The 23,752-nt window shown below is 40.2% G+C and overlaps 1 protein-coding gene across 6 annotated transcripts in view; it reads right to left on the reverse strand.

Annotated features, from left to right (window-relative positions):
* Positions 1 to 23,752, reverse strand: part of kiaa1109 (KIAA1109 ortholog) — a 79,027-nt gene that overhangs the window by 20,098 nt on the left and 35,177 nt on the right. Inside the window, exons 40-75 of one of the 6 annotated variants that reach the window (XM_030126369.1) lie at positions 23,168 to 23,318; positions 22,910 to 23,062; positions 22,442 to 22,682; positions 22,051 to 22,199; positions 21,286 to 21,517; positions 20,446 to 20,607; positions 19,660 to 19,728; positions 18,628 to 18,812; positions 18,280 to 18,455; positions 17,390 to 17,984; positions 16,470 to 16,668; positions 15,604 to 15,867; positions 15,354 to 15,447; positions 14,201 to 14,251; positions 12,793 to 12,999; positions 12,042 to 12,277; positions 11,656 to 11,900; positions 11,453 to 11,558; positions 10,550 to 10,647; positions 10,229 to 10,417; positions 9,922 to 10,090; positions 9,486 to 9,697; positions 8,481 to 8,564; positions 7,386 to 7,584; positions 6,971 to 7,030; positions 6,583 to 6,809; positions 6,218 to 6,394; positions 5,530 to 5,660; positions 5,316 to 5,439; positions 5,080 to 5,192; positions 4,521 to 4,611; positions 4,073 to 4,132; positions 1,394 to 1,650; positions 1,059 to 1,274; positions 567 to 747; positions 274 to 463 (exon numbers count right to left, since the gene is read on the reverse strand). In XM_030126369.1, coding sequence (XP_029982229.1) covers positions 274 to 463; positions 567 to 747; positions 1,059 to 1,274; positions 1,394 to 1,650; positions 4,073 to 4,132; positions 4,521 to 4,611; positions 5,080 to 5,192; positions 5,316 to 5,439; positions 5,530 to 5,660; positions 6,218 to 6,394; positions 6,583 to 6,809; positions 6,971 to 7,030; positions 7,386 to 7,584; positions 8,481 to 8,564; positions 9,486 to 9,697; positions 9,922 to 10,090; positions 10,229 to 10,417; positions 10,550 to 10,647; positions 11,453 to 11,558; positions 11,656 to 11,900; positions 12,042 to 12,277; positions 12,793 to 12,999; positions 14,201 to 14,251; positions 15,354 to 15,447; positions 15,604 to 15,867; positions 16,470 to 16,668; positions 17,390 to 17,984; positions 18,280 to 18,455; positions 18,628 to 18,812; positions 19,660 to 19,728; positions 20,446 to 20,607; positions 21,286 to 21,517; positions 22,051 to 22,199; positions 22,442 to 22,682; positions 22,910 to 23,062; positions 23,168 to 23,318 — 6,293 coding nt within the window. The remainder of the gene's footprint in view (positions 1 to 273; positions 464 to 566; positions 748 to 1,058; positions 1,275 to 1,393; positions 1,651 to 4,072; positions 4,133 to 4,520; positions 4,612 to 5,079; positions 5,193 to 5,315; positions 5,440 to 5,529; positions 5,661 to 6,217; positions 6,395 to 6,582; positions 6,810 to 6,970; positions 7,031 to 7,385; positions 7,585 to 8,480; positions 8,565 to 9,485; positions 9,698 to 9,921; positions 10,091 to 10,228; positions 10,418 to 10,549; positions 10,648 to 11,452; positions 11,559 to 11,655; positions 11,901 to 12,041; positions 12,278 to 12,792; positions 13,000 to 14,200; positions 14,252 to 15,353; positions 15,448 to 15,603; positions 15,868 to 16,469; positions 16,669 to 17,389; positions 17,985 to 18,279; positions 18,456 to 18,627; positions 18,813 to 19,659; positions 19,729 to 20,445; positions 20,608 to 21,285; positions 21,518 to 22,050; positions 22,200 to 22,441; positions 22,683 to 22,909; positions 23,063 to 23,167; positions 23,319 to 23,752) is intronic. The other 5 variants (XM_030126370.1, XM_030126372.1, XM_030126371.1 and 2 more) reach the window with 5 other exon arrangements.

Genomic DNA, 23,752 nt, shown 5'->3' on the forward strand with positions numbered 1-23,752 from the left:
CTTTCGGTAAACTACAATCAATCTATGAGTATTTTAAATAATCTTTGATGTCATCCTGGAGTCGTAGTCTTCCCTTCTGTGGTGTGCATCAATATGCATGAGTCCCTTTGATCAAAAGTGCCCTCTGGTTTCATGCTTTAAAATAAAAGATGAAATTGCATGCACTTGATTAGGTGGATCCACGTGTGGATGTAAATCATCAGAGTGGGAAGGCGTGGCACTTAAATGTCGATGATTAGGACATGCAATTATGGATGAGGCAATGCTCAATACCTGATGGAATAGGTGGGGGCGGGGGAGGAAGGAGCGAGTTAGTCTTGCTTTGGACAGCATTGGTAGGGATGGGAGGGCCGTTATCTTTCATACCATACAGCTTCGATTCTTTGGAGAGAGTGCGAGGGAGGGAGGATCCGCGTGAGGCGTTGGGTGACTCCGTCTTCAGGGTCTTGGAGTTGTAGTGCAACTGTGAGGATGAAAAAGAATTCATGTGTAAAGGTACTGAATAAATAATACACAGATATAGGAGTGAACTGTTGTGAACTGCTGAATGCTAAGATGATGCTGACCTTAACGTCGACTCCTGGAATGTAAAAGACTGTGGTCTCCATGTCATTGGATTTGGTCTGAAGGGAAGAGGGGCATTTCTTGCCAGCGAGGAGATGGGTAGTGGAGGTGTAGGTGGGCTGCAGCTTCTTCTTCTTCGGGGGAGACTCTTGGTCCAGGCTCCTGAGACTTCGCTCACAGCTTCTAAAAAAACCCCACAGGGAAAAGTGTGTTGTCATATAAAGGAAATGTGCTCAAGTCTTATTCTGTTAAGTCTTCTGAATACAGACAGGTGCAAGCTTTAGTTTGTGTTTCTGTTGAGAACATGTCGCAGCTGTTGCTGTTATAACTTAAGATTTTATCTGGCGAATCTTTCAAGAGGATTTCATTATGTGAAGTCTGATTTGGCTATTTCAAAAACGATTCATATCCCACAGGAGTCAGCGGGAGATGTCAGTCAGACTTCAAATAAGATTTTGTATTTTTCAGAATGAGAAATGTTCTTTTCATCACACCTCCTAAAGGAAATATCCTCATGCTCCGTCTGCTGAGTTGTGGGGTGAAGAACACACTTCCCGCTGTCAATCTCCACACGCACATCCAGCTCAAAGTCTATGTTTCTCTCAGTTGCTGGGCCACTGAAGCTGCGATTGGTGGGCGTACTCGGCCAGCGCTCACTAAACAGCTGACTCACAGCAGAGAAGCCTGATGACTTTCTGTGCGATGCTTGGCTGAAAGGAGAGGAGAGAGTTAGATTTATTGCTGAGAATATAAATTATAAATCCAAAGCTTTCACACAATCATATCACAAGATTTGGAGCTTTTCTTATCTCCCAAAACAAAAACTTACAAAGGCCTCCGATAGCTAGGCAGTCTTTCAAACTCATCCTCCTTTTCGGAGTCTTCAGACGACGAAGAGGACAGGTCATCACGCCTCATGTCATCATGCTGGAAGGGAATTGTGGGTGAAAAGACAGCAGGGGTGGCAGGTGCACTGAAAACTGAGTGCTGGCCCTCAGAGGATGGTGAATGAGGATGGAGATGATCAGAATGGGATGGCTCATCGATGGTAACTGACAACAGGTCAACCTCTGTCTCCTCAGGAAACTTTACAGAAGGACAGAGAGTCAAATTCACACAGGGGACAGTTTGACGTTTGTACAGAGCTCTTCCTTAAAGGAGATAGTGTTCTTTGGACATGGTTTTCGTGATTTGCCTTAATATATGACAATGAAATTCACTGTTGATTTAGTGGTGAATTAAAATAATCCTGCACAGTTTAGATGTGCAGATATTTACACATGACATGTCCATTAACAGAACACTACCAACTGTTGTCAGAGGCGCTGAGAGGTCATGCACTTTCTGTAAAGAGGAATTAAGGAGATGATGTGAAACAACGAGGAAGATGAGCATGATGTGACACCCGGACACGACAAAGGTGAAATGCACTCAAATGAAAACAGCTCAAGACATTCTACCATATCCAGAATGGCAGTTGAAGACAAGGCCAAACCATCAACAATTTGGACAAATCCCAGAGGCAGTTATTGACAGAGACAGACTGCTCCTGCACACTGGCCAACGTTCATGCATCATACGTACATCATCATCATCATCATCATCAGATGCATCAAGTACAGCTGAGACTAGTCTAGACCGGTCCAAAAATGTTTTTTCCTCATTATTTGTGGAGTTGTTTTACTGACAATCTGATGACGAGAGATGAGCATGTTCAGCAAATACAGTCATTTAGCCTTAGGTACAGTAAGTCAGTGTCTGTCAGCGAAACATTTGAGTGAAAGAACGCAGAAACTGTGAAGAAAAATACTCACACCCAGCAAGAAAACACCCCTGGAGACAGATCCACCACCACTTAAAGTGTATAAGGTAAACACTCACAGTAAATCTTTAAAGATTTACAGATCAGTCAAACTTTTGCAAGTAAAGTAATAGGTCAAGTCATGTTTCTGTGTGTAAAGTATACTGGAGGCCAATTTGGACTCATCTACAAATGTTAACATATTTCTCATCTGTAGTATAGAGTTAGCTTTTGTATATTTCAGCAGTTTTTGTAGTACTTAGTATCATATGTATATTTAATATTTTATCCTGTAGGTTTTTGCACATGCCAAAATTTTCTGTATTTTGAGCGATATTTTTATATTATACAAGTGTTTTTGCCGCTAAACAGAACAGAGCTGCTAAACTCATTTTCATTGTTCCTGTGATAGCGACAATAAAGATTCATTCTGTTTTATTCTATTCTATTCTACTCTGTTCTACTAGCGCATTGACCCATGGGGAACCACTGGTCATATTAATACCGATATCTAGGGACTGAAGCTAGTAAATGTGTCATTCCTGTTTTTAACTTCATTTCCCGTCATACAGCGTGGTACTGCACTTCCGGTCAACCGTCATGGGCAATGCAACATGATTGTAAGGCTATTGTATTCCAAAATTACTAATATCTCCCAAAATATTGGTCTTGTCAACTTGCCGAGGTATTTAATGTGGAGATGGGACTATTCCTTAACTGTAGGTATCAAATTGGCCAGTTAAAAACGTCTAAATTTCTCAGAACTGAGCAGATACACACACACAGACGCTCTGAGGCGTTTGAGTATTATGATATAGATGTTATAAAGTATTTAAACATAAATGGTGAAAATACCTGATTTTCATTCATATGAGTGATTATCTTCTACAAACTAACTGCCTTTATTTTTTCCTTCATATGCTGCCATGGTTGCTTTATTGAAAAACTCATAACACGAACTACATTTCGCAAAAGACACTACAAAACAGCCTTTTTCTTCTCTCCATCTCAATCCACATGGGCAGGATTTCTCTCATTTGTATGCATGAGAGAGTCACTGTTCGCACTGACAAGCAGCAGCTGACAGTCTTTGGTTCAGAGGCTAACCATGCAAGTTGTTAGAGATCAGTAAATAAATTAAGGCTAAAGAAAAGCCGATTTGGATTTTTATGCATTTTCAAGACAGGATGAGAACGTGCAACTCCAGTATACATAAAGCAGCGTTCAAACCATACATTTCAAATAACAGTCCTTTATTATGCAAGCAGATTGAGCTCTGAATGCATATATCTGTGAGCTTATGAGGACAAAATGTTCACTTACATAACTTTGTGGCTATTAGACTGCCACAGGTACTTCACCAATAAAGTACTAATCAAGGATGTCATGCATATAGTTTCATTTGGTGCCATTTAAATGTAAAGCAGAGAGATGTTTATGCACCAGATATAAATACAGTGCAACTACAGATACAAAGAGTATGACATTAAGTTATCATGCAAATAAGCCCAGTGTTGTTTAATGTAACATTACTGAAGGTCAGTGTATTTTCAAGTTGATAGTGTTCATCATCCTATTTTGATTTTGCATATTGAAAATCCTGTTTGTAGTATTAAGGTAATCACAAAGGAGAAGAGGAAACAGAAGTATTTGCTGGCATTGGTTAGATATTTTAGTTTGTTAAATTTGATTGTTTGTACCATATACCTTGAATACCTCTCCTGGACTGACAGGTGCATTTGGAGAATCCAAGGCCTGATTATTTATCTTAAATTAAACAAAAGAGTTGTTAAAGAGGCCAACCTAAAATACAACGTAACTTTAAGAGAATGACGACAGTTTGGTCCACGTCTGGTGCAAACTGTACAACCCATGACCATGTGATAGTCGCAGACCATTACATTTTATCTGCTGTTGCATGATGATGATCAATCACAGTGAGAGACAGATGGATTGGATGAAATAATGATCTTCAGGCTATAAACATAAAATGTGACATAACTACAAGTGGTGATATAAACACTTGAGATAAGGTTAGGGCAAAATATCTCAAGAGCTGAATTTTAAAATGCAATAATGAAAAAGCTACAACAGGTAATGTGTTGTATTTTCCTGATTTGAGAAATACACAGGAGGTTTTTAAAAACATCTTTACCGTGTCCTGGATGTTAAAGGTAACCCGTGGTCCAGGGGATGATGCATCTACACGGATATCTGGTAAATCATCCATATCTCCTATTCTGGAACTGGAGATACAAGGAAATCACATGAGTGACTCAAATGAATCATCATACATTCATAGGAACTCAGGCACACCATATATTTATCCCAGGGTAAACAATATATTATCAGTGAAACTATGTGTAATTCAGGTGCAAATTGTTATTCATGGAATAAGTTACAGTAATTTTTACTCATTTATTTCAGTCTAGAGTTGATATTACATTTTTGCTGAAGGTCTGTGACCCATTTAAATATACTGATTGCATCAACGTCAGGTTATCTGCATAATTACTATAAACAAATGAGATAAGTGATTTTTCCTCTACACTGATATGTGTGTCTCACATTCTAATTCTACCGGTGTTAAAGTGTGTTTAATAAACATGCGAGGCTGGTGAGACGGAGGTTACTTACTGCCTACACGGGTTATTTACATTAAAAGCGAGAAGAAACATCCTTAAGGTATAATATTAAACCAGAGAATTCATCACCTCTGTCTGTCCATCCGTTTTAGAGGAGGTCTGCCTGCAGCTGCTGAGATGCTTTTTGAGCGGTTGTAGCTTGGTTTGTAGCCAAGACCCCATTTATCCTTTAGAGATGCCGCCTGGCACAAAGCAGCAAAGGCAAAGTCAGAAACAAGTCTCTTAATTGGGCAAATGTTGATGCTCTTAAAAAATTCAGTGGCAGGCATGTATAGCTGGAAGGGGATGAGAAACAAAGTATTCACCCTCATGCTAGAGCGACGTAGTTTCTTTCTGACGTCTCTCCTGATGTCATTAACGGCTACAGACTCCAGCTGCTGATAACGCTGGATCTCCTGGTTGATGGTACCTTCACTGGCTCCCAGTTTCCTGAGGTAAAGAGAAGGACATGTAGATAAGCTAATGGAATTGTTTCAAGAAGTTGATGATGAGTGCCAAGTAGAAATAAGAGATGTTTACTTGAGGTCGTCAATGACTTTAGCCTGTTCGTTTAGCTCTCGAATGTCCACCACCCTCTTCGTAAACTTCCGTCCTCTGGCATCAACTACCTGGTTCCCCAAAACCATCTGCCTTCTGGGGTCGATGGTCTCCTGTTGGGTCAAACAAATGTTATAGTCACATACAGGCCAGAGTGAAGGCAAAGAGTAATAACCTTGTTGATTAAACCCAAAATTAACCAAAAGGAAACTTTTATCCCAGGAGCATCTGCATCCTTCTCAAATCTGTGATCAAAAGCAGGTTAATTTGATTATTATTCAAATGCAGCAGATTATATGTAATCTACTCCACACACCAGGGAGAGCTTAAAAAATAATTGAATAAATAAACAGTAAATAACCACCACCACCATCACCACTCCACTCAGAGGGAAAGAGGAAAAAGACCATGTTTGCCACATGGGACTGTAAACACCAATTTGTTCTAATAAACCCATCATTGGAGCTAAATGAGGAGGATAGTGAAAGCAAATGCTCAGCGACACTATTCTCCATTATCATGCTTCTTCTTTCTGCATGAAACAGCATTGCTTAGCATTTTGGAAACCACAGCCTCCAACTAATAATTGCACGTGACAGAGATGTTTGCCACCTCAGAAGTGATTTTGGTCAGCCCAGAGAAGAGTTGAATGCTGTGGGTGACTACATACACAGGCCCAGGAGAGAGGTCTTTGGGCCCTGGCACTGCCCGCTCGGAGGCGAGGCGATGCACAGTTTAAGTAGTCAGCTGGGACAGATACACTCTGAGGCCTGGGGCTGAGGCCCAGGATGTGGTTTACCAGACGCTTCCTTAAGGTCAGCCGAGGGCTGAACTGGCTCTCTGGACTCTGTAAACAACGGTAGGAACAGATGGATGGACAGCTGGACGACTCAGGTCAGACTTTACTGTGGTGTGCCAGGTAGAATTGCTTTAAATGTTCTCATCATCTTGTTTTATTGTCACCACAACTAATTTGACAAAAATGTTTAAACTACAACACCCCCATCATGACCCAAAACTTTGCATATGACTTACCATGTGGATGGTGGGTGACATGGTGTCGGCTTCGTCCTCATCAGAAAGGTCAGCCATGTTGACAGAGTTCAGGTCGGCGATGTCATCTACATCCTCTTCACCTGTCAGTGACGTCAGTGTATTGCCCAGTGCATTGAGGCGCTTCCCGATGTTGGGGTCCATATGGACGTCAATACCACACATTTTCCAAAGCACATTCAGGGTCCAGGTACCTGCACTGCTACTCTCTGTTTTGAAGGGAAGGAATGAAGAAGTGTGGAGAGAAAATCAGAGGAAGCGGAAAGAATTACTGCAAAATAAAGTTTCCACAATGTTGTCTCAAGATTATTGTGCAGCTTTAGGGTGTGATCCATATTTTATGGACCAGAGCACAGTTAAAAGAACTTGCCTGCAGAGGGTTGCCCTGTAGTTCTGGAACATACTTCATATGTACCATCCGGGACAACACCTATATACAAACCACAGACATACAAGCAATATCTGGTTAATATTTCACAGGAGTTGTGCTCATGGAAAGACATCAAAATATGCTGTTTCTACCTTATACACATCATCGGTCAAATTATAGGCTCAAGACTGAACAGTCAAATATGTCTCTCTTTTATTTCTGCTTATTGAACACATTTCATAGACCATCATTTTAAAAAGAAACATTACAGTGTTGTTCAGTGGGGTTAAAACAATGCAAGCAATGCATTTTATGCGTACACTTCTAGAATAGTCCCCTTTGTTTTATTGAGTTTAATGTGTGCATGCATAATCACTTATGAAAATAATTATTGTGCACAAGTAGTGTAACTCACATGCATTCATAACCAGGTCCCCTCTTATTTCGGGCTTCCAGTCGTCCCAGGATGTCTCAAAGCCCTCGGCGAAGCGGATGCAGAAATTTTTAAAGTGGCCTTTGCTCACCAGTGACTCCGAGGAGCAGGCAGTGATCAATGTGCTCTCAATAGTCAGGACCAGAGCTGAGCCAGTGTCAAAATCTATACTGTGGTTGGCCTGGGGGTGAAGCGAGGATTGGTTACTGAGACACTGGGAAAGGTGGAAAACACACAGAACAAGAATCCAGCTCCAGAAGGTGGAATTGTTGGTAACATTTCCTTGTGGTCTTGCATATCTACTTTTACACTATAATTATACATAGTTTGGTCAATACACTTCTTCTAATGTAATTGTATATAAATTATATATTTGTAGATTGGCTCCAATCAAGATCTAATTATGTTCAAAAAGTATACAATAATTATGATTATGCAAAGTCAGAAGAAGTTGTTACCAATATTTTCAATTTGTTAGATTATGTTGAACTGTCTGATATGGGAAAAGCTCTGAAGCACATTACCTGAATTTCTGGATTAACTCTGTACTAATTTACTCTACTGGTCTGATTTTCATCCGTGTCATAACTGAAAGCAGGTAGCATATCCAATAATCTATCATTATGACTTGAATCAAAATCAGACAGTGATTTTGCACAATTACTGAGGAAATCCAAGTCATGTGTAAAGGTTCACATGCTTTGGCAGAGGTAATAACAGAGGCTGCAATATCCACCACTGCAGTGTATCATTAATACTGGGTATAATAATGTATGGCAGCCTGACTTCATTTCAGCAACATATGTGATTCTTGGGACACCAACTGGCAGAACCTTTTTTTAGTATTAAGTAATTACACACCCCAAACACCTCAGACACCAGCTCAAGCTTCATTAGTTGTCACGTCAGGCTCGTGGAGGAAACCTGGTTGTTACAAAGTGACGTGACCTGCAGTTTTACCAGCGGAGCACTTAAGATGCAGCACACTTCTGGCACAATTAATGTAACAGTATTGATCACAGGAAGTCAATGTCCCACAACAAGCTATCACAGGAGAGGTAATGAATTATAGGTTACTTTTCGTGCATTTTTATGCTGGCCTACTGATGTGCTGGCCCCAGCTTCAGAGTTGGTGCCCTCCGTAACTGGTACTTGTCCTCTCTATGGAAATAAGTGTGATAAAACAGCTGATCTCATCTCTGTTAACATGTATAACACAACAACTGATATGGCTTCTTCATTAATATCCAGTGTTTCCCCTAGAAATGTCTGTGAATGTAGGAGTGGTAGTGTGAGTCTTTCATCAAAACAATGATATGAATAATATTCCAAAGATTACTCTCTGTACTTCATTTTAAAAGAATAATAGAAAATAACACAAAAAGAAACTCTAGCTACTGTAGCTGAAGGCAAGCCAGCACATATTTACAGTAAAAGCTGTAGAGGATTTGCAGTTGTTTGTTGTGTATCAAGGGGAAACACTGATATCAAAACTAACAATAATACATTTACAAAAAAGATCTCAGCTCTTTGTAACACAATATACCTTCCTAAAACCGAATCAAAGCTAAATCACTTTAATAGACACTGGCAAAGACTGCCAGTAGAGATGAAGATGATCGGGCCTCAGGAAAATGATGCTTTGATTTAATATAATGACTAAAGCAGCCTAAAATGATTTTAGCATGCCTTGCTTACTAATGTATTCCTTTAGAAGGCACTTTTATAATATGACAGTGAAAAAATGTTGCTATCAAGCAAGTACTTGCTTTTCAAAGATAGATTTTTTTCAAGATTTTATATTGTTGAACCCATTACAACTACAGGGAACGGGGAGAAAAAGCAAAGCCTGGCTGGAAAAACAACCCCAGGATTTAAACACCTACACAAATGCATTATTCGCATTAAACATAAACATATGCAAGCTCGTATATTTTAGCTGACTATCCCACATCCCAAAGCACTGATGTCTTTTAATTTGTACAATACGAGGATACAGAATATAAGATAAAAAAATCTAACCACAATGTGAATAGACTAGATACTTAATAGAGGCAATCAAATGCAAGTGGAACAGATTACCTGAGATGCGTTGGTGATAGGCAGACAGATGCCCAGGTCATTGACGGTCAGCTGCAGGAAGAGGGTGCTGAAGGCCTGAGCAGAGGTCTGCTGGATGCCAGGCAGCTTATCCACCACCTCTTTGGTGGCCATGTGGATGTCCTTGTTGAGGGCCATTCGCTGCTCATTCCAGTTGTCATATGCTGCCTTGTAATTGAGCCAGAATAGCACAGCTGCAGGAAGAGTACACAGGTGGGGAGAAGTTATCACACTATCCAGACCTGGACGCAGTAGTAATAAGTCATATTAGTGTGGCAGATGTCATGAACTGAACAACATCCCAGAATTCAGACTGTGTTTTATGCAGTGGATATTAAGGTTTACTAAGGGAACCAGTGAGGATCAAATTACACAGCTCATCCCAAAAGTAATTTGTAGAGAAAATAGTAAACTATACCTCTGTCAAATGCCACCGGCTGGGCAAAAACTATTGGTCTGTTGAGTGTGATGAGTACAGCCTCCTTGTCTGAAGAGCCGCTGATCTCTTCTTGCAGAGCGTTTCGCAGCCCAATCCTGGTTCTGAAGTATGCCACCTGGTGGAAGTCTGAGCCAGCCTCTTCATAGACCTAGAGAAGGAAAATGGGTCAAATGACCTACTATATTCAAGCACTGGAGGCCATAAAGTCCATTTACATTAAGAAAGTTAATTTTAGTCCAGGAACTCTCTACAAGTCTAATCAAAACCATCATATGCTAATCTGTACCTGGTGCTTGACTATCTGTCCAAGGGCCAGGTTGAGATCCACTTGACATTTGCCAAAGAGTTTCAGGTAGCTGCTGCTGCCACCAGGCTGAGCCTTGCACTGGATTCTGTTGGACAGCTCCAGCTCAATCAAACCTGTCTCAAAGCGCACGGCTCGCATAGATGGAGTAGTGGCTGTCATCTGGATTCCCTGAAAATAGGAAAAGGTCATTAAGAATATGCAGGGGAAAAAATACTATGTTGGCATATTAAAACGTGGAACAAACTCGGTTGCTTGGTTGCTTTGCCAGCCGCGAGTGATGTGCTTTTTTGCATGAGATACCTTGAACATGAGGCTGAGTGAATAAAGCAGGATTTTTGGCTTGTCTGCATCTGTCGAGGTGTCATGCTCGTTCCACAGTGGGATGGGTTGTTCTCCTCCTGCAATCACAGAGAGTGCACATACACATCAACTTTCCATCAAATGCTTGATGACATTTAATACAGCGGGGTGGTGTTGTGTGTCTGAATATATAGTACACCTCGAATTTCTGTTGAACTGTCACAATGCAACCTCATTTAAAGACTCATCTTGAATGTGAACACCTGTGACACAATCACCCAGAGGCTCATTTTTCTTTATGTTAAAACGACATTATGACATGGCATCATGTTGGGTCCTTACATCGATCAAGCTCAGTGAGTAAAACAAATTACTACCATCTGTAGTGGAGATTAACACAACTGGATTTGTGCCAGTGGCATGGACATTGTTTTGTGGGGAGAAAACATCTTTTTCAGTGACTTAAACAGCAGCTAGAGGCTATAGAATACTGTGGGGAACAGTCAGGTGTTAAAATTAGATTAACTTTATTGATCTGAGAGGAAACTGAATCATTTCCACAGCAAATATTGGTTCCACAGGTATATGGGTTTATTAAAATAAATCCTATCCTCTTTAGTTAGGAAAGCATGTGGTTTAAGAATGTTTAAAAGATACATTTTGGGGTTTGGGCTACAGAATTGCATTGCCTGTCTACATGATTATTGATAACACAGCTTAATACCAACTGCACAATACAGAGAACAAACATCAGAATATGACGAACGCAGTGCTTTTATAAGCTGTATCCGTAAAGTTTTGGCACAATTAACTACACTACAATAAATAAGATATGAGGTAAGTTGCAGATAGTGCAAAAACATTATAATAGGGTAAAAAATCCAGACATATATGACACCGTACCTGACACCTTCTGAATGACCTCATTGACTTCCTTCATGAAAACTTTCTGTAGAAAAACCAGGTGGTTGAGCAGATCTGTGGTCAGATTATGTTCAAAGGAGCCAATCTGTAAAGAAAAGAGGACAAATCTGTCTTGGGCTGATCTATTTATAAGTTGTTACACATTATCCTGACCAGTTCAATGGGTTTCTTCTTCTTCTTACCTCAGCCACACAGCGGAGGTAGTTGCCTTGCAGGTAGTTCCCTTGCTTTGCTGGAAAATCATCAGGTGCCCAGCCCTGGTCCGAGTGGCTCTCGTGATCCTCCATGATGTACTCACCAGACATAGTGACTGGAGGCAAGGTGAGGCTGGCTGATGGTGGCATGGTGGACATGTCCACTGGGGACACTTTTGACTGGAAGCAGAGCTTGTGATTTGGCAGCTCAAAGGTGAAACTAGTTTGGGCCCCTGAAAGCGGAAAGACAAAAGTATTATTCTATCTCAACCAAGTTCCAAAAGTGTCTATTTCTTTACAAAAGATCATTAAATCAAATCGGTTTGCATTGTCATAAAATCAATCTTAGTTCAATTCTCTACAGACACACATACCTGTCATGCCATGGCTCTTCATCCGACCCATTTTGTACTCGGCTTTCAGCGAGGGCAGCAGGGCAGCTCCAATGGTGATACCATCCATCATGGCGCTGAACTTGAGGACAATGGGCTTTTTCTCCAGACCTTCAGGAAGCTGAGGGAACTCGTTGGCTTCTACAGGCGTCTGATTGATGCTGGAGGCTTTGTCAGAAGGCTGTGGGGTAGGGGTGTCTTCTCTGTTCGGAGGTTGACTGGAAGGGGTAAAAAGTCATTTCAATCAGTCATATATGACAGAATAGGTGTGATCATAGTTTTTTTTCACTCTGGCTTTGTGAATGTTTCCATTGGATTTATCAACTTCACTGGGCAAATAAGTAAATAAATAATAAATGTTTTATACTAATATTGAAATATGGAAATTTTGTTTAATATTCAAAGGACATCTTCAAGTCTATACATATTTTAACATAATTGAGTCTTTTGCTATGGAAACAGGTCATAAACAGCTATGAGAGCACCTATCTGCCATGTATATGGATATACTATATTTACTTGTCACTTATTATTACAGATAGATAGCATTAGGAAATGCAATAAGACTTCATTTGGAATTTTAATACAAGTGTGTAAAGTATGAGGTTCTGATTTCTTTGAAAGGTCACAGAAGATTTAAGAAGCAAAATTATGTTGACTTGATGATCTAATATGTATGCAAATTAAGTTTTATTTAGAGAAGTTAAAAGAAAAATAAATGAAGTGGACGTACGCATTGGAGGGTTGACGGATGAGGTCGGAGATTTGTTTGGAGAGCTGATGGGAGCTGCGGACCATCATACTGTGCAAAGTGGCTGGGTGCTGGGGGATGTTGATCATGATGGCCCCCACTTTGAAGACAGCTGCATTATTGGTCTTCAGCCCCCGTTGGGCGCTATATAAAGCCTGGGACTTGGCAATGTTGCATTTCACCACCGTTCTAAAACAGAGAACAAACCGAGTAAGTCACAGTGATTAAATCAAATTCCTCTTTAGATAAAATGGAAATGTGGCTGAATTTACAACACATGTGGAATTAATGAGACGTCAACCACTCATACAGCATGCACATTCAGGATAGCATTCACTTTTTTTGGGCACAGGGCAGTAATGACAATGACACAGTTATGTACATGTTTCACAATGAACAAATACAGTCATGAATTTTACACAGTGTATATAATGAAAGACAACTGTTTTTTTTAACATAAAAACCTTTTATGATGCAGCCCCTTTTCAGTAGATAAACTGCTTCTCCTACATTCTTAATCCATAAAGACCAAAACAGCCAGTGGCAATCAAAAGCATCGACTGATGTAAATGTTTAATACCTGTTGATCCACTAATCCTATCAAAACATGTAAATAATTGGTGTAAAATGCAGTTTGTCATCTTTTCATGGTCATCACATTTGACCCATTCTGACATTCAGAGGCTCTGTAGTGAACGTGGAAACAGTCATCTTCTACAACCATTGATTCACCAGTAAAACCCATGGAGTTTGATAAATGACAGTGGTCGGACACACTTGTTTTTACGTCCAGTTAATGATATCTTAGCTGAAAAAGTCACTTTTTCTTGAGTTTTCTCTGTTTCTGACATAATAACCCTCCGCTTTAATCTGATCTTTAGTGAACAGCAACATGATCAGTAAATTAAATACAGGACAATACCTGATTTTCACTGAAGAAACACAAAATACAGAAGACAATATTATAATTAATGGCGATAAATCACTCAAGAAGAGTTAAATCTAGAGTAAAATTCATTTGGGAACTGCCACAAAAGTAGCACTGGGTCTTTATGGGTTAAGTTGGTTATGAATGCTGAAATACCTGACTTTGACATTTCAGCATTTTCTAAATAACGGTAAAAATCAGAACAGAAACACTATGAATAAGCAACATTTAGAAATCAGTTATAATTTAGACTGGCATACTTCCTGCATTGGTTTGTGACTGGTTACCCTTAGGTCACATTAAAGTACATTTATACATGGTGTTCATTAAACTGCTTAAGCCTTTCTCAAGGACAGCCTCTAAAATACATATGGATGACTCAGACAAAATGAAGGATGTGCGATAAGGGCAGGTGTGTTTTTGATTCACTAATGCATGAGCCCTGTGGCAGTAGTAACATACAGAAACTCTTGTTTAGCTGTGCTGGTGGGAGATGTTGGGAAATCCTCCAGTCTATGCAAGTAGTTGGAAGAGAAAGGCAAGGAATAAAAGCAAAAAAAAAAAAAAAAAGAAGAGCAGAAGATAATGTGAAACAGTTCTTAAATTGTTCTGCCAACGTTCTACATAAGCAAGCACACTGAAGGTGATGATCTCCTGGTATTTGTTTCATAAAAGCCCCATTTATGACAAGGCTCTGAATTAATGATGCAGCTTAAAAACCTGAATAATATGAACAATCACTGAAGCACAGAATAAAATTAATAACATAAGGAAAGTTCGTCTAGGAGAGTCTCTCAAAACATCTGGCAAGAAGAGAAACAAGTGAGCAGCACTTCTATTCACTTACATCTGAATATTTCCATTTCATACATCAGTAAATAAAGCAAGTACTCAAGCTGTAGGACAAACACAAATTGAAACACAAGGGTGTAGTTTGGCACATTTTGTTTAAGGTTTTGTTTTCACAGCTTGAGTATGTGTTAAATACAAAGAGATGAAACAAGTTTTTTTTTTTCTGTAATAACTGTATAGTTCTCAACTAAACCAAAGCAGCATGCAGATATATCAGCCTGTCTGAATGCATGACTACAAGGCTTGCAACCTGATTAGGGCGGTTATGTTCGAGGGGAAATTGCTTGCAGTAAAAACAAAACTGCTGTTAAAATTACCGGCCTAGAAAGGAGTCTGTAATTGGCTCTCGCTGTGCAGAAACACTTGTGGAAAACACTGCACGCACTTTTCATTTTAAACTCAATCTGACATTAAACCAGCCGTGTGCATGTTACCTCTGTGTTGTTTAAGTTACAGCAATGTTAGACAAAGATTACTTGTGAGATGTGAACTTAAACATTTATGCATTAAATTCATATCATTTGTCCCTCGGGTCGAATAAAATATATGAAAATAACACTGAATCATTAAAAGTTTTAGATCAGCATGAACACTTCTGTACGCCCACAATAACCCTCCAAGAACAAACCATTATTCAAAGAGGTAAATGTTAGATTATAAAGCAGGCAGTTTACAGAGATATAGGGCATTAAAAAATACAATAATAGTAATTGCGAGATCTATTTTTTACAAACAGCAGAAACAAAGATGACTTTGTACATACTGAATATCAGGGGTTATGCCCTCCAGCAGAACGATGTTCACTCCTCCTATGTGAGCTGATGCACAAGTCTCTGTCATTTTCTGGTGAAGGATGTCTGAAAACACATGAAAGCAAAATTATATAAACGATATTTTTTTGCAATGTCTTTTAATTTGAGTGAGTCTTCTTATGTTACGGGACTTAACAATCCCATTGCTACAACAGTAAACTGACTGTTCCTGTTCATTAACATCTCAGATCTCCTCCTCACCTTTCATCTTCTCCTTCAGGGTGAAACTTCCATGGATCTTCTTCAGCTCAGCCTCCATCGTCAGCCCACCAATGTCAGCTTCTAGGTGGGTTCGGTTCACCATACCAATGCCAAACACTATGAGGGTCACATGCTGCGGTTCAGAGCTCACCAGACTTCGCCTCCTTCCTCCTGCTCCTGCAGGTTTATTGGGTGTGGTGGGTTCCTGTTGCTCATTCTCAAAAATGACTTTACAGAGCGGTTCTGAAGGTCGACGTCCACCCTCTGCATGAATGAAGTTAGAGGGAATTTAAAACAAAATCCCACATATATGTTAATGTGACCTAAATAGTGCTTGCAAAAATTTTGCCATAATTAAAAATCAGAAATGAGTAAAGCTGAAAGTTAAGTCTTATTATCCTCGCTGGGAAATTTGGTCCCTACATTTTAAGCCATCCAAATACTCACAAAATACCAAGCATTTACATTAGCAATTAGCATTAGCATAAATCACGTTAGGAGCAGGGAGTTAGGGACCAAACCTAGATCTTCATTTGAAGTACAGTAAAATGTGTGTTCCTGCTGATCGAGAACTTAAGATAAGCACTGTGTACAGAGAATTAACCTACATGTACCTGTTTCTAATGGTGGGAAAACTGGAGGAGCAGGTAAACTCAACACAGACTGAAAAATCAAACCTGCAACCTTCTAGCTGTCAGGCTGAAGTGCTAACCACTATGCTGCACCACTATAGTCCTAACAGCCTAATGCTTATGTTCTGAGAAAAAGTCACATTCTGCAAATTATCCACTGACGTTCACGTGTAAAGAGAGAGAGGAGAGATAAAAGAAGGACAAATTGACAGACTGGCAGTTGGAGATTCCCACCTGAAAGGCAATTCTCTGGGGAGCTTTTCTCCAGGATTCCAGTGGGATCAGAGATGAGAGAGTAGAAGTTAAGCAGCTTGTACATGTTCTGCCAACATTCTGCTGATGGCTCACTCTGCTCTGACACTGTGATGGAGTCGGAGTCATCCATCTGGATTGCCATGTGGTCGGCCACGTCACGGGAGCCCTTTCTTGACACCTGAGGATGTTGCACAATATTCCACTTTATTAAACACAAAGAAATTTCACAATATGCATCATAGAAGCCAAATGGGTTTAGCTTTATTGCAATTGTTACCTGTTTCAACACTGTAACGAACTAGTAGTCATTACATAATGTTGATTTCACAAAATGTCATGACTTTGTTACAAATGAAGAAGAATGAAGAACACGATTGCTCATAAGATTTTACATCATCCAAAGACTACGAAAACTGAATAATGTGTGTTGTAATGTGTGATTTGTGCTTGTAGTAAAAGGCTTTTGCATTCTACTGGCTCCCTCTAGGGTTCGTATGTATAAATTGCCAGTTTTAAACTCATTTTAGTAATCATTTTTGAGGTCTGGGCAGGTTTAGCCCTTAGCAGTATCAGAGACGTGGCTCAATACCTTATTTAACAGAATTGCTCAGGGCAGTTGTTGCCTCTTCCAAGTTATAGATTCTAAACAGTCAAGTGGGCTCTTTATCTTTAGAGCAGCCTTCTTTAAATATTCCGACTGGTTAAATCTATTGACTGTGAGAACACAACCACTTGAAAGAATCCCTAGTTTATTTCCTATTGGAGAATTTGCCAATACGAATATCTGAAGGTAAACTTGTTTCTTGTTTGTTGCAGAAATGCTTGCATCTTTTAAGTCATCTCTTACAAACTAAGATGAGATGTTTGCTTTAAGTCTGTTATGTTTAACACACTATTACCTTAGAAGTGCGTCGCTCTGACCGTCCAAGAGAACTGCGCGCCCTAGGTTCCCTTCTCCCCAGCGTGTCCATTCCTGATGGAGGTCCGTTAGGAGGCAAACCCCCACTAATGCCTGCTCCTCCTGCACCCGTGCCACCCCCTCCACCCACCCCTCTCTTGCTCTTCAAGGTCTGTGTTGCGCTGCGACCGCCCCCGTTCAGGCTTCCCCGGGAACTGCGGCTGAAGTCTGATGACCTGAAGTGGCGGTAGGGTCTAGCCTTGAAGGTGGGTGTCGGGGAGGCGGAGCCAGCAGTGTAGCGACTTAGCTTGATATCGGTCTGTGTTGCCTTGATGTCGTCAATCATGGTGCTGAACTGGTGAATAAGACGCACCAAAGCCATGTCGACGCGTTGACTGATGGCCTGGCAAGCTGTGGTGAAATCACAATGGAATGTGTTGTAGTGGCGGCGGTTGAGGTCATGGAAGGAAAGTGGGGCTGCAGTGGGGCCCTGCGGAGCACTGGTTGACTTCTCCATCACTACTGCATTAAGGCTGAACGTCTCAATCAGCAGCGCTGGCTTGAACTCCAGCGGAGGGAGGTTCACCATGCCTTGTCTATAAAACAAGACAGACAGAGAATGACATACAAAGACACATCATGATGTACAGAAAAAGAATCTAAATATAATGAAATGTTATGGTAATCATCCTCTATTGGCACTCAAACATTAGGATAATGATGATGAATTTAAACAGAACACAAAAAAAGAAAACAAAATGTCACACGATGTGCAGCTATTTCATTGTGGCTCTTTAACAACACTTTATGGAATTGGAAGAAGCTGAACTTATATTGTCCTAGCCCAAATTCAAATGACTTGGCTAATTAAGATCAAGGCTAGTCTTTTACCTCCTGGATCTTTTGTTTTTGCGCTCTTTGGTGGTATCAGAGTCAACAATGTCTGCTCTGAGACACTCAAGATTCCCAGAGAAAGACAGGTGCTCCCCGAAATACATTTTGTAACTTAAAGGTGTTGTGTCCTGGGCCTGGATGCCTGTGTAGCTCAGCAGAGGCTTGAAAACAACCTGAAAAAGAAAACAACTTGAATAAAAATTCTCCAAAAAGCCAAAAGCTCTTTAAACAGTGCATACAGACTCTTTGGTTTCTCAACAGTGAACATCTGAAGCCCATTTACATCAAGCAACACAGCATAATGTAACCACTGCAAGACAAAGGGGGAGATATTTTTAAACCCACCTGAGCGTCGGCCAGCTGAACTGCAGCAGGGCATTGATTGCCCTCCTCAATGTCGGCCATGTCATCCTGGCTGGTGCTATGTTGGGAATGCTGGGAGTGGGTTCCATCCAGTGTGTTTTGATCACTGGACAGAACTGTATTGAAGTCTGATGCTGAGGGAATGGTGGGAAGGTTACACGTCCCACCTGAGGATGTAAATAGGAAGTAGATCAATGAGCTCGGACTGTTATGTTGCATTGACAGACCATGCGAGTTCACTGGCAGTATGTTACCATGAGAGGCACAGTACTGAAGGGTCCCTTTTTATCACCTTAGTGCTCATAATAAAGATGTTATAGTGAGTTAAATAGACTATATAATAGATAGCAATCGCATTGGTGTGATTAAGAGGAGCTTTACAGCCATTTAGAGCATGATTTTAACACCCACATTGCATTTGGTTAATTTGTTTGTAAAAAAAACAAACAAATTAACTGTGGAACTGTTGTGAGAAGTTTGCTGTGCTGTCACTGACTGACAGCTGGCTGAGCAGATAATGAAAGAGCTTATTGTCATGGGCACAAATCCAGCTATTACACACATCATTTAAGACGCCCTCTACTAAATTGTGAAGGAAGGTGCATCTTTTTCAGCAATCCATGTGGGTGATTCCAAATGATGAGATGCTGTTGTGGATGGTGAAATAAATACAGAGTGCAGCTGTCTGTAACTCAGAGGATGAGCTGGAGTAAAAGGGAATAGAGGGTGGGAAAGCTCTATGCTGTGAGGGAGGAACACAATTTCAGTTTGCTGAATTAAACATTTGTGTACTCTGTTTTCTATTATGTTCTAAGAATCTGACTGTTCATGACTGATGAAGAGTATACTCGAATAAAAAATACATAGATGTATTTGCTATAATTAAAAAGTGGTATTCTAATTTTTCTACCACTGAACTACTTAGCTAAAAGATGAACACACTACTGTTTTCAGGTAGCATGCTAATTACTTCACCAGACATCACCAGCACAACACTGAGCAACAATCCCTGACCTCGTCCTGGGCTGTTATGTGTTGGCAGTGGGTGGTAGTGGTAGTGGTTGTCATGAGAATCCACTGGGTCTAGTAAAACAACATTATATAATTTGAACTATTACTATTATTATCTTTATCACTTACAGTCACTAGTCGCTTTTCCATTGGACATCTGTGCAAAACTTAACCGATATTTACTAAATGTCGAAAAAACAAAGGTGCATAATGTTGGTTTTTCCATTAAATCACAAATGTGATGATTTGTTTGTTTATTATCACGAGATGAGACGAGAAGTCATTCCATAAACATGCTGATGAACGTAAATATCATGTTGATTTACAGATATATTCATTATTATTATTATTTACTACCCCTCTGTCCCATACTATATTAAAAATTATTCCGTTTCCTGGTGTCCACACATACCGTGCCATGTTTCTTTTAAAACTCTTCTTCGGTTGTTGTAAAGTCCGTCAACATCCATTTTTTTTTAATTCACATGACACTAGATGTGGAAAAAGGTCTTTCCATTGTAGTTTTGCGTGACATACCAATTGCGCTACACCCAAAAAAACCCTTCAACTTTTGGTCGAAAAACTAGAGTTTTGGTGAAATTGTCATTTTTCCATTAGGTAAATTTTCAGGCGCAAGTTATATTTGCGCAATTTGAGAATCACTGGAAAAGCGACTACTGTACTAAAGGCAGTGTAAAGATCAAAATAAATAAACACAATCAAATGACTTTGAATAAAACATTTACAAATGAAGGAAAAACAGCATCACTGCAGTTCATCATGTCTGACCTGTCTGCAGGCTGTTGTGCTGGGAGCGGTTGACCGGGGAGTCCTGGGTTCCAGCCCCAGTCCTGTTGCCCACAGCATTGGACATCCAGTTATAAAAGCTGACCGAGGAGGGCTCAGACAGTAGTGGGTGTTCTGTCAGCATGTCTGTCCCAAGGCTGTTTCCTGAGGCACAAAAAAACAAACAAACAAAAAAAAAAAAAAAACAGTTCACTTGAGAGCATGTTACATAAGATAACAATAAACTGAACATCACAGTTACTAACTACTGTGACAGTTTTACAGAGGCACATCTGGTAGAGTCTGATGGTTAACATCTGGTTCAGGCACATGTGCATTTGTAAATCACAAAATATATGATCCCCAAATGGTTTGTTTTGAGGTAATTCCAGGTGAAGGTATTTCAGTTCATGTGACAAAGAACACCTACACACTTTAACTTATTAAATATGAAAATATGTATAAAAAAAATAACACAAATTCCACTGTTATTAGTTTGCAATGTTGTGATCTGCATTTGTAGTTTTTGGATTGTTTACTTTTACAGATCATCCACTACTACTGCTACTACAACTACTACTACTACTAGTATCACCACCACAACTACTACCACTACTACTACTACTACTACTACTACTACTACTACTACTACTACTACTACTACTACCTGTGAATAGACATTATTTTGATATAATGTCCACTACAGAAATGCACAGCAGAGGTCAGCATTACAACAAAAATGAAAAGTGGGCTGTGGTATCTTGAAATAAAAAGGAATTCTGGTGCTCAGTAAATACCACGACATTCCACATGCAGCAGTAAATAGCGATGTAATCATAATACCTGTGCGAGTGAGGGAGCTGCTCTTGGCTGCAGTGGTGGCAGACGGCTCATTCCTCTGGGGCGTACCCTCCAGGAGGTTGTGCAGGCTCCTGAAGCTGCCTGTCAGATTGCTCAGGAGACTCTCCTTCCTGGGGCTGTCCTTGGCTGGCAGGCCGGCACGACTCACATGGGCAGGTGAGTCAGCTGCTGTGTCACCGCTGGTGTAGCTCAGCGACTGGTAGGGATGTGAGCCCTGGGTATGACAAATGTTCCGATGACAGAGATGAGGCTACCACTGCCAGCACATTTCTTTTCACGTAGAAAAGGTTAACTAGACTGCCACTATTAACTACAGAAATAAACCCTGGTTCGAGTTAAAAAGAGATGAAAAGCCTCCACAACCTGCACATCTTGCCTTTAGTGAAGTATCACCTCTTCACTCAGTGTTGGCTCTGATCCCCCCTGGCTTTTCAACAGTCAGATTACCTTTACACCAGTTACAGCAGTGCTTCTGCTGAACTTCTATGTATATTCAATTTTATTTCATGAGCTCAGGAAAAGATGAAGTATTGCATAAATAATATATGAATATTTTTCCTCTGACACTCTGCCATTCAATCTATAATTCTGCAAAAAGTGAAATAAGTAACTGCTGCTACTGTCGTTTAGAGATTCTGCTTTTCAGACATTAGGTAAGGCACTTGCACATAATGGTTAGCTGCATCTACATATAGATCAAATGCAATAGATATTCACATTACTGGGAAGCATAAAAAACTATCATACCTTTATCCTGAGCGCAGACTCGCTGTGTGTGTGGGACTTGGACAGCTTCCTCATGATCTCCACTCCGCTGACAGGACCAGAGTTTGCTTCTTTTGGTGGGGGGCGACTGCATGCTCCCTCCAGCAACATGGTGTGTTCACTCACTGTGGCTTCACAATAATAAAATAAAATAAAACTCCAAGAAGAACCATGGCACTGCAATAAGTAATTTCTGTATATTCATTTTTCATCATTCATTTCTTAATCATCTTTCCAATAACAAGTGCCAACAGGTTTTATTTATGGCTGTGCAAACACTGACAAGTAGAGGTTAGGAGATCCTCAGTCCATCTGTACTAACAGATGGGTGGGTCAAAACCATTATATCACATCAAATGCTGCAAGTTCCCACCTGCGTCAAATTCAAATTCAGCTCCATCAGCGCTGGTGTCACTCTGCAGGGCTGCTCCGTTGTCCAGGCCCAGAATTGTGTCACCCAGACTCTGCTGAGGCTCCTTAGGTTTGGCAAGCTGATTGGGCCTCATCAACCCAATAGCCTTGAAGCCCTGAGTTACCACGATAAATTTCATCCATTGCCTTGCCAAAGCGACCAGACCTTTCTTTAGAGTCACTAATGCAGGAACCCCATCATTCTGAAGAAGAAGAAAGACTGCATTAGCTCCACTATTTCACACAGGTAATGGATTAATTAAAATAATGAATAGGGAGCATAAAAACTTATGACCACTTAAGACAAATGGCTGTTAAATATTCTTTTAACATGTATTACAAAGTACAAAGAGTACACAATGCTTTGTAAAACTCAACGACTTTAAAAAAAAAAAAAAAAAAAAAAGGAGATTCTGGGTGTTGCACTGACCATAGTAGCCTCCTCTATGACCGAGTAGTCTGCCTGCTGCAGATAGCGGTGCAGGATGTTACACAGCATACAGGAAGGATTCTCGTGCAGATAGCGAGCTCGTTTGGTCACACGGTTGTATTTGCTTCGGATTGGGATGTGAATGCTCTTTTTCTGTTGGGCAATGAAAAAGATATTATTGAAAGGTTCAAATGGAACACTGTTAGTGTTACATGAAATTAAATAAAAAGCTGATTAGAAATATTTTTCTTCACTGACCTCCAACGCTTCTGTCATGATGCAGCCCATAACGGCACACACTCGTAGCGTGCCTTCCATGTCCAGTTTGCGCAGGGAAGACTTGAGTTGGTCTATGGGAACCAGCCATGCACCAATTGCAGGTGTGGCTGTGCTCAGTAGATTCAACTGCCTAAAAGCACAAACAAAAAACTGAGTCACTTTATAATATCGTATCTGTTTACACCAGTGGTTCCCAACCTTTTTTGACTCTTGACCCCATTTTAACATCGCAAATTTCTGGTGACCCCAGACGTTTAAAACAGAGACTTTTTGAAAAAAAATTGTTTAATTAATTTGTTTAATAATTTGTTTTTGATCATGTAATAGTTTGCTATACTATGACGCAAATGAACGTTAATTTTAGTCTACATTTAGTCTATATAATGTATATTATTATGGACGGAGGCAGAAAAGCCAGGTGTAGATTACTGCACAAAGTGAGAATTTGATTTTCCTTGGTCAGGATATGTACAGTCAGTCCAGCTTGTATTTACAAGGCTGACAATTAATACTGAACAAACAATAACTCAAACTATGAATTATGAAAGAGCTGTAGCGTCTTAA

Source organism: Sphaeramia orbicularis, chromosome 22 (genome assembly GCF_902148855.1).
Source record: "Sphaeramia orbicularis chromosome 22, fSphaOr1.1, whole genome shotgun sequence".
In the NCBI taxonomy this organism is placed as follows: domain Eukaryota; kingdom Metazoa; phylum Chordata; class Actinopteri; order Kurtiformes; family Apogonidae; genus Sphaeramia; species Sphaeramia orbicularis.